At 32.5% G+C, this 10,080-nt stretch overlaps 1 protein-coding gene across 1 annotated transcript; it reads left to right on the plus strand.

The window, feature by feature from the left end:
* Positions 1-1,311: 1,311 nt before the first annotated feature.
* LOC107776858 (protein SODIUM POTASSIUM ROOT DEFECTIVE 2) lies at positions 1,312-3,811 on the plus strand. The gene is made up of 3 exons (XM_016596799.2): positions 1,312-2,022; positions 2,566-2,641; positions 3,381-3,811. Exons 1-3 carry the CDS (start codon positions 1,537-1,539, stop codon positions 3,539-3,541), a joined length of 723 nt encoding a protein of 240 aa, XP_016452285.1. The 5' UTR covers positions 1,312-1,536; the 3' UTR covers positions 3,542-3,811.
* Positions 3,812-10,080: the final 6,269 nt, after the last annotated feature.

Below are 10,080 nucleotides of genomic sequence, written 5' to 3' on the forward strand. Positions count from 1 at the left end.
CAATTATATCCCCCGTTTAAATTTGAATTCAAAAATGACCCTGCCGTTATAAAATGGGTCTAATAATGCCCTTGTGTTATTCAAAATGGATCAATAATGCCCTGTTTTTTTTTAAAAATGCTTTTAAAAACTGAAAAATATATATTCTGTAAAAACTAGAAAAAGAAAGAAATTTACAAAATATATATTTTTAAGTCTTTTCACTTTTTTTAAAGTATTTGTTTTATAAACACTGGATTTTTTTTTTTAAAAAACTGGAAAAAAAAAACTCTCCTAAAGCAGTGGACTACATATGCATTAGTTTTAAATATTCATTGAACCGTCAAATTGAAAAAAAAAAGATTTGTAAATGAATATTTAAAAACCGACTAAACCGACATAATCGTACCGTACCGAACCGATTTTTAGATTTTTTTAATAAAACCGTATGTTTTTATATAAATCTATAATTGTACCGATAATTATGGTAGATTTTTTATTTTATAAAAATAAACCGAAAAAATATTGAACCGTCAAATTGAAAAAAAAAAGATTTTGCAAAATATTTTTATTTTTTTAAAACTAATGCATATGTAGTCCACTGCTTTAGGAGAGTTTTTTTTTTCCAGTTTTTTTAATTTTTTTTCCCCAGTTTTTACAAAATAAATACTTTAAAAAAATTAAAAAGACTTAAAAATATATATTTTGCAAATTCCTTTCTTTTTTTAGTTTTTACAAAATATATATTTTTCAGTTTTTTAAAGCATTTAAAAAAAAAAATTCCAGGGCATTATTGATCCATTTTGAATAACACAAGGGCATTATTAGACCCATTTTATAATGGCAGGGTCATTTTTGGATTCAAATTTAAACGGGGGTTATAATTGATCCATTTCGAATACCACAAGGTCATTTTTGGGCCTTTTCCCTAAAAATTATAATGCATTGCATAATTTTTAAGAAAAATAGTTGTTTACAAAAATGCCCTCCATATTCTCTAGCTTAAGGGACTTTAAGGATAATTTTGTCTTTAACCATACTAATGCATGCATTAATAGTATTGGTATTACTAATGTCATGATTTTCTATGCATTACTTATACATAGTATAATACAAAGTATGATATATTAGTTATACAAAAGTTGAAAAAATATACCTAACAAGGTATTAGTAATGCACATAGCTTGCATTATTTTTTCTAATACCTCATACGGAACTACCCTTGGCTCAAAAAAAGCATAATAAGAGTATTATGGAGAAACCATGAAAACCACGGGTCATCTGCTATAAAGAATTAAATATACATATCAAAACTTGTATTCTTCAAAATTCATGACATTTAAATTCTAAATTTGCCAATGCCACCAACCCAACCCCAATCTCATTCACTCAAAAACTTCAAAGCTTATAAAAATCAAACCACTCAAAAAATAAAAAAATAGCATCTTAGTATAGGAGTAATAGTTTCTTCACCGCTTTCAGCAAAAGTGTTGATTCAGATTGTGTAGACCATTATCCACAAATTTTGAAACACCATTCTTTCTCATCACTTTAAAAATGAAAGGAATCGATATATTCTGTGCATCCCAAGCTGCAACTGCCATATGTCTTAGTATGCAAGAAGCCTCATCTTCTTCTTCTTCTTCTTCTGTAATCCAATTAGGCGGCGGCAACATTTCTGCCAGCCGCCTAATCGACCGTTACAACCCCATCATTAGAGATTCGAGAAGAATATCTCATTCTTCTGATCAACCACCCATTTTTCCAAAACCAAAGAAGAAAATTACATGTTCAAAACCATCAAAAGAAAGGCAAAGTGATTATAAAGGTGATGTTGTTAAGAGAAAAAGTAATTGGAGTTGTACAAAGCCTAGTGAATTTATCACCCCACCTAGTTCTTCAAGGTATCTTTTGAGTGAAAAAGATTTGGTTGATGCTTTATCTGATTATAATGACGATCCAGTTTTGAATTCCAAGTCTTGTCATCAAGTCGAGTCTTCTCCTCCAAAGCCACCATCTTCTTCCTCATGCTCTGCGGACCAGGTTAGTTAGACTAAAAATAGAATACACAAGGTATAATATAAAAAATGTGTTTGGCGTATACTAGACAATTTTGGGATAAACTTTTATTTACAATTTGAATCATATATGAATTTTTAAAAGGACTTTGGCGAAGAGCCTTAAAAATGGCATATTTATCATTGTATCATTTTATCTTATCATTAATGTGGGATAAAATAATATTAATCCCCGGATTGCTAGTTCTGGATTCAAAAATTCAATCAAACGCGGGATAGAATAATTCTGCGTTAAATCGCGAGATTATTATCTCTTTTTTCACTAACTAAATGATTATTTATCTCACCTTCTATATATATCGGATAAATAATTCTATGATTGTGCTATAAAAGTTATCCTAGCTTTACTATTGAGTTAGATTTTATGCCCTTCCTTTTTATGTGGAAGCAAGAGGAAATTCGTAGTTATAACAAGTATTATAAAGACAAGAGAATTAGTTGTAGAGATAAGTGGTCCAAAGGACAATGCAAGGAGATAACAAGACAAACTAATGAATTTTGATAGCAGGTGGTGGTTCTAAGAGTTTCACTGCACTGCAGAGGATGTGAGAAGAAGATGAGGAAACATCTCTCTACAATGGAAGGTAAGGCTCTGGACTTAATTTTGTGACAACCTTTCCGTTTTCTAGTACTAGTATAACCTATAAGTTCATTTCGGAAAAGGTTCAATATTACCCCTAACTATGCGTTGTGGAACACATTGGTCCTCCGTTTTAAATAAGACCAATAAGACTAATTAAATCCCGATTAATTTTTAAGTGAGGGTCGTTAGTCAATAAGGATATTTTTAGGCCTTCACATTAACGGGAAGGACATAAACGACCACAACTTTAAACACAGGACAAATGTCTTCGATAGCACATAGTTGAGGGGCAATTTTGATTCTTTTCCGATTTGTTTTTTGTTTTGATAAGTTTCCTTATGGGTTTTGTGCTACATAGGCCGTCCAAATTGGCCCAATCTTTAGATGGACTAACTTGAGTTGTACTTAAATTGAAATGTCAATGAATATATGTCAAGCCTAAATTTGCCCAAATTTGGGCATGTCAGGCGAGTTATATTTTGTGGGTTAAATTTGACGCTATTGTTAAAGGCAACCCGGTGCACTAATCTCTCGCTATGCGTGGAGTTCGGAAAAGTGCTGGACCACAAGAGTCTATTGTACGCAGCCTTACCTTGCATTTCTGTAAGAGACTATTTCTACGGCTTGAACCTCTGACCTCATAGTCACATAACAACAACTTTACCAGTTACGCCAAGTCTCCAATGGACACCACTATTCCTATCGCAAATAACATGTAACAATTTAATTGTGATGAGCAGGGGTGACATCTTTCAATATAGACTTTGTTGCAAAGAAGGTAATAGTAACTGGGAATGTGACACCATTGGAGGTTCTTGCAAGTATTTCTAAGGTGAAAAATGCACAACTTTGGCCACCTACAGTGGCATCTTCAGCCCCTTCAACCAAAGCTAATGATTAACTCTGAGTTGAAGAATGCAAAGCAGCTGGTTGTATCTGATGGAAAATTGAAGAATCTTTCTCGAAGTCCACCAGTTTTCCAGCTATTGTAAATTGAATTTTTGTTTTATTAGACAAAAAGAAGTGTAGCTTGGTTTGTTTTCTCTATCTTATGGTTTTAATTTGTGGTATTAGTAAGCTTCTATTCTTGAGATAAACATTAATTTGGTACCTAGTAAGTGATTTCTTTAGCAATCAAGTTTAAATAAAGATTACTCCCTAGTTCCTAACATGGACTAATGGCCGATCGAATGCTGAACTGAAAAATGTGTGTCTCACTTCCAGGAATTTAAAAGTATGGGTAAACGACGGAAAAAGTGCCCCCACTAAGTTCACATTGTAATAGTGATACTACTTGTATATTTACTCGTTCAAACACGTTTTGAGTGACTCTTTAATAACACTGCTTATCGTCATGGATTACAGGTATTCAAAGAAATGACATGTAAACACAAATGTTCCACATGATAATAGTGATACTACTTTTTGTGTTTTGGTTAATCATTGGTTAATCATTGCAGCTAGGGTATGATGTACACACCTTGGGTTGGGTTGATTCAGATATTTTAATTACCAAATCAAATCGATGGAATCGGATTTTTAAATCTATAAACCAAACCAAATCAATAAAGTTGGGTTTTTCAATCTCGGTTTTTCTCGAATTTTTCGTTTTTTTTCCTTCAATTTTTCGAGTTTTTTTCCGGTAAAATCTTCATAGCACAAAATATGTAACTTATGCTCCAAATATTTCCTTAGTCCTAGTAAGATACAACTATACAATGTATTTTCTAAGAAAATAACATAATAATATGAGATAAGTCATAGCATTATACTAAAATATTCAGTAACAAAGATAATAAAATTGCATAAAGCAAATATTGCTAATTAATAAGTCATAATGAAAATTAACATAATCTAAAAATACTATATAGGTCATACTAAAATAAGTATAGCTGATAAGTACTATTAATTACATAATCAAGCACTAAAGAAAAAGATAAATTAAGTTATGCATTTTCATTATAAACCAATGTAAAACTAAAAAATAGATATTCAACACTATCATCATTCTTAGGGTTGAATTGAATTTCTTCTGTTAGCATTAGTATTGATTTGAACTTTGTTTGAGTTACTACATTTATGGGTTATAAAATTTACTTACCATTCAAGAATGTTAAGTCCAAACTTGAAATAATACGTTAAAAGATAAAACTGTGAAAAAGTTTAAAAAATATTTATAAATTACATTACAATAAATATTTATATGTATAAAATATATTTTAAAATTGTATATATGTAATGTCGAGTTGATTTGGTTTCAATTTGACTTTTTTTAGTTAAAACCAAACCAAACCATAATTGAGTTTTTTTTTCGATTTGACTCGGATTATCAGTTTGGTGCGGTTTATCGATTTTCTTTGTACACACTTAATTGCAACTGTGAATAAGAGAAATGTTCCTTTCCAAATGATAGGATCTTCATTAGGGGTGGGCATAATATCGGCCGGACCGAAAAAATCGATCGAACCATTAATTTCAGTATTTCGGTGTCAGTTTAATCGGTTATTCAGTCGGTGTGCGATTTATAAAATATTAAATTTCGGTATTCAGTGCGATAAACGGTTTTGGTATTTCGGTTAAACCGAAAAATCGAAGTTTTAGGTATGAGTTGAGAAAAATAGGTTTGAACATATGGGCTCAACACTTGGCCACCAACTTTTTAGCCCAATTTAGTGATTTACCCAATACCCATTTGAAACCAAATTTACCCAATACCCATCTGAAATCCAATTTACCCAATACCAGTACCTAAATACCCTACAAGCCAACAAACTTACCTTTGTAGTCTCCAAGGTAAAAAAATCTCAAAAGTTCATTATTTAGTGAAAAGAAACAATTTAGTGTAATCAACTTCTACTTAAATGCTAACACTAACTTTCGTTCTTAATCAAAGAAAATAACTAGAGCGTTCATTTCGAGAGTGCCAAACTGCCAACTAGAAATAGTGAATTTGCTAGAATAAAATTTTGTGATTACAAAATGCAAGAGCCACAGATGACATAAAGAAAGCAAGTGAAAAGAATGCTATGTAAATCTAATAAAAAATCTCATTGATACAATAATATCAATCAAATTTAATATATCTGCCAATTGCAGAGGGTAAAGATCTATAGTTTATATCGGATATAAAAATCTTGAACCGTTAATAACCGAAAAACTAAACCGAAAATAACCGAACCGAACCTTGAAAAACCGCACCGAACCATAAATACTTTGGTTTGGTTTGGTTAGTAATATTACAAAATCGAAAACCGATAAAACGTACTTTCATACTAACCGACCGAACCGACCGATATCCACCCCTAATCTTCATTGTATATCCTTCTTCACGAGTCCACGGATATGCCTTCATTTTCTATAGTTTTTGTGGAGGTTAGATTTTATGTCCCCCTCCTTAACGTATTAACCTCTTAATTTTAATTTACAAGATAGGTTCCATGTCAAACCCCCCGTCACCTAAAGAAGGATTAATATAAAAAATAAAAAATAAAAAATAAAACACAAAAATTCCTCTCTTTTTATGTAAAGCTGGGCACTAATAATAGGGGTGTACATGGACCAAGTTAGTTCGATTTTTATCAAAACCAAACCAAACTAATTATATCGATTTGGATTTGTTCAATTTTATCGGTTTTTTCAAATTTTTTTGTTACACGAATATTTTTCAATTTTACTTTGTTAAAGTAATAGATAAAGTTTTGATAAGTGAATATATGTTTAGTAAAAATTAAAAATTGACAAACATATGATCTATTAAAATATTTTATGGGAAAAAGTTTTAATAACACATGATGGTTATTTTTTTAGTTGTCTAACATTAATTTTTCGTTAATGTACGCTTTTAAGGTTAACCGAATTTAATAATTAAACATAAAAATCAAGATGATACCTAACTAATAATATATTCTATTTAATTTTAAATTATCGAAATATCATTTAAAATTCAAAAAAGATATGAGAAATCTTGACATATGAATATGGAAGAACAAAGAGATGATTGACGCATTTTAATAGTATTTGATAAGAAAATGATACAACCCATTATTTATAGTAAATCAAAATGAATACACTTCATAGTTGTATTAAATATTACATCCCATGAGAAGATCTCAAATATTTTTTAAAGAAAATTCAATATAAAGTCTTAAAAGTATATATAAAAATTATATATTTATATGTCGGTTTGGTTCGGATTTTTTTACTCAATACCAAACCAAATCAAACCAAACCTAACCGGGTTTTAATCGATTTGGTTTGACTTTTCGGTTTGGTGCGGTTTTCTGGTTCAGTTTGAACACCCCTACGTAATAAGCATGCTTCTCCAGCAAAATAAATTAAAAAAAATCATAGAATAGCAAGAAAAAGGATAAAGAACATCTAAAATTTAATCGATTCCCAACCTTAGTTATTTAGTACCATTTATGCTAGTACGTTAGTGGTAAATCGTAATCTACTATGGAATCACATTAGAACTATTTATGATAATTATAAGGGTCCCTAGTTTATGGGAGGCGACTTCAATGACATTATGAGTCAAGAAGAGATATGGGGTGGTAGACCGTTAAATAGAACTAGATCCTCTAAGCTTTGAGCCTCTATTAATTACTGTAATCTCAGTGACCTAGGATTTAAAGGCAGTCGTTATACTTGGTCAAATCATAGAAGGAGAAGCCATGGTTTAATATTGGAAAGGTTTGATCGTTGTTTGGTTAATGATGCGTGACTACAACAGTACCCCCAGGCCTCAGTCTTGCATCTCCCAAAAATATACTCTGACCATAACCCACTCCTTATTAATCTTACCCAATCGCATACCAAATCTATAGATAGACCATTCCATTTAGAATCCTATTGGTGCACCCATCCTGACTTTACCTCAATTATTTATAATAGTTGGCAGGGGTAAGGAATTCGCGGAGGCCACTCAATTTTAGTTAAGGGTATCCAACAATCTTGTCACTCTACCATTCCTTTCTCCAAAATCTGGAACAAAGTCTCTCACTTGAATACAATACCCTTCTTAAAATTGAGGAAGACTACTGGAAACTCCGATCTCGCACTAATTGGTTAAATGAGGGAGATGCCAATACCAAATTCTTTCACCTCTCAGTTATTAATAGACGTAGGAGGAATAGAATCTCTTTTTTTAAAGACGATAACGATAACTGGATCATGGATCAGGATAAACTTATGGACCATACCCTTGCTTACTTCAAGTCTATTTTTTCTATAAGCCATATCTCCACTAACTGGCAAGATATCAACAAGAGTCCTACGAGCTTCAACACCTCTGGCTTTCTGACCTAGATAGACCCCTAGGCGACCAAGAAATCATATCTGCTTTATTCTCATTCAAGCCCTTTAAGTCCCCAGGATTCCATCCTTTCTTTTACCAAAAAAATTAAAATATTGTAGGGCCCTCAATTACTAAGCTTTGTAATGAAATATTTAGGACCTAATCAATTCCCAACTTTATTAATAAAACCTACTTATGCCTCATCCCAAGTTCCATAATGCAAACAACCTCAAAATATTTCGGCCTATTGGACTTTGCAATACTATTTACAAGATCATTACAAAGATTATTGTCAACCGTATTAAGCCCTTGCTAGACAAAATCATTGGTCCCTACCAAGCTAGCTTTCTTAAAGAGCATAGCGCGTGTGGTAATGCAATCATCATCCAAGAAATCATTAGTCATATTCAAAAACTTAAAGGTTCTAGAGGTAAACTCATCCTTAAAATAGATCTCGAAAAAGCTTTTGACATACTTGAATGGTCCTTTGTCTACCGTGCCCCAAAATTTTTCAAATTCCCTCCAAACATCACTAGACTAATTATGAGTTGTATATCTACTAGCACTATAGCAATGCTTGTAAATGGAGCCAAAACTAACTTCTTTTCTCCTACTAGGGGCATCCGGCAAGGAGATCTCATGTCCCCGTACATCATTATTCTATGCTTGGAGCTATTATCGCTCTATATTAACCACCAACTCAATGTTGGCCTTTGGGACCCCATTAAATTAATTATGCCCCACTAGTCCCCAACTATTACATCTATTCTTTACAGATGATCTCACACTCATGTCTAACGCCACTACTGAGTCTGATAACTCAATTCATCATTGCCTAACTTACTTCTACTCTCTCTCTGGACAAAAGATCAATATCTCCAAGTCCAAAATTCTCTTCTCCAAAAACGGTAATAATTCTATCATTGAAACCATAACTTCAAAGTTTAATATCAATTCTACTGACACTTTTGGTAGATATTTAGGTTTTCCTATATTAAATAAGAGGCAAAAAGTATCTGACGTCCAATATATAATTGACAACATGCGAAGCAAACTTTTGGGATGGAAAACAAACTTTCTTGCCCCATCGGGAAGAATGACTCTAGCTCTCGCAACTTTAAAAACTATACCAAACCACTCCATGCAATATATTCAACTCCCCACAAAAACTCTAAAGCAAATAGACAAAATCCAGCGAGATTTTATATGGGTTTCCACTAATAACCGTAAAAAACGTCACTACCTTAGCTGGGAAACTATCACTCGTCCTAAAGCTCAAGAGGGTCTTGGACTTAGACCAGCTTCTAAAACAAATACAGCTTTATTAGCCAGCCTCTCCTGGAGACTCTATATGAAGCTAAACTCCTTATGGGCTACCACTCTTATCACCAAATATGGTAGGAGTAATTGTTCCCACAAAACCCCCTTTATTTGGCAGAATATTTTGCGTGGCTGGGACATTTGCTCCCAAGGGTTTGCCTGGATAGTAGGTAACGACAAGTATATTGACTTCTAGAATTCAAAATGGATTCCTCACTCAAACAGCCTCTGCTCCATTATTTACGGGCCGTTACACCACTCAGAACTTAGTTCCATAGTTGAGTTTATACGCCAAAACAATAATTGGAACTAGTCTAACATCTTCTTAGGGTAAGTAATAGCTAAGAGGAAACAATACAAACCCAAATCCCCCCAAAAATGCAATAAAGAACAAGTCCGCCAAATCCCAAAATATATAACCAGATCTGAAGGAATTTTGAGATTTTATTTCGACCTTTCCTGGGTTTAGAAAAAGTAGACTTTCTCACATATGATTTACCCATTTTTCCTCTCGTTGATATTCCAAAATGGCAAACCCCCGCCACTCTTTCACAAATAAATCACAAAAGTTACAAAATATACATCATTTATAAAATACATAGAAGAATGATTTTAACTGGGGGGAAAAGAAGAAGAATTTTTTTTTGATATATAAGTGTCACAACCCAAACTAACCCTTGTCGTGATGGCGCCTATCGTGGAACTAGGTAAGCCGACTCATTTTTAAAACAAACCGATATTTTCATCTCAAAGATAATTTCAATGTTATTTAACATAAAAACCTTCGTAAAGGAGTTCCAATCAAAATAAAAATGCGGAAAAGA

Source organism: Nicotiana tabacum, chromosome 2 (assembly GCF_000715075.1).
Source record: "Nicotiana tabacum cultivar K326 chromosome 2, ASM71507v2, whole genome shotgun sequence".
NCBI classification, from domain to species: Eukaryota; Viridiplantae; Streptophyta; class Magnoliopsida; order Solanales; family Solanaceae; genus Nicotiana; species Nicotiana tabacum.

Bases quoted from the DNA above. Each gene is read 5' to 3' on its own strand.
- LOC107776858 (XM_016596799.2), top strand. From the start codon at position 1,537: ATGAAAGGAATCGATATATTCTGTGCATCCCAAGCTGCAACTGCCATA. The intron at 2,023-2,565 runs GTTAGTTAGACT...TTTTGATAGCAG, and splicing joins CCTCATGCTCTGCGGACCAG to GTGGTGGTTCTAAGAGTTTC. The intron at 2,642-3,380 runs GTAAGGCTCTGG...TGTGATGAGCAG, and splicing joins ACATCTCTCTACAATGGAAG to GGGTGACATCTTTCAATATA.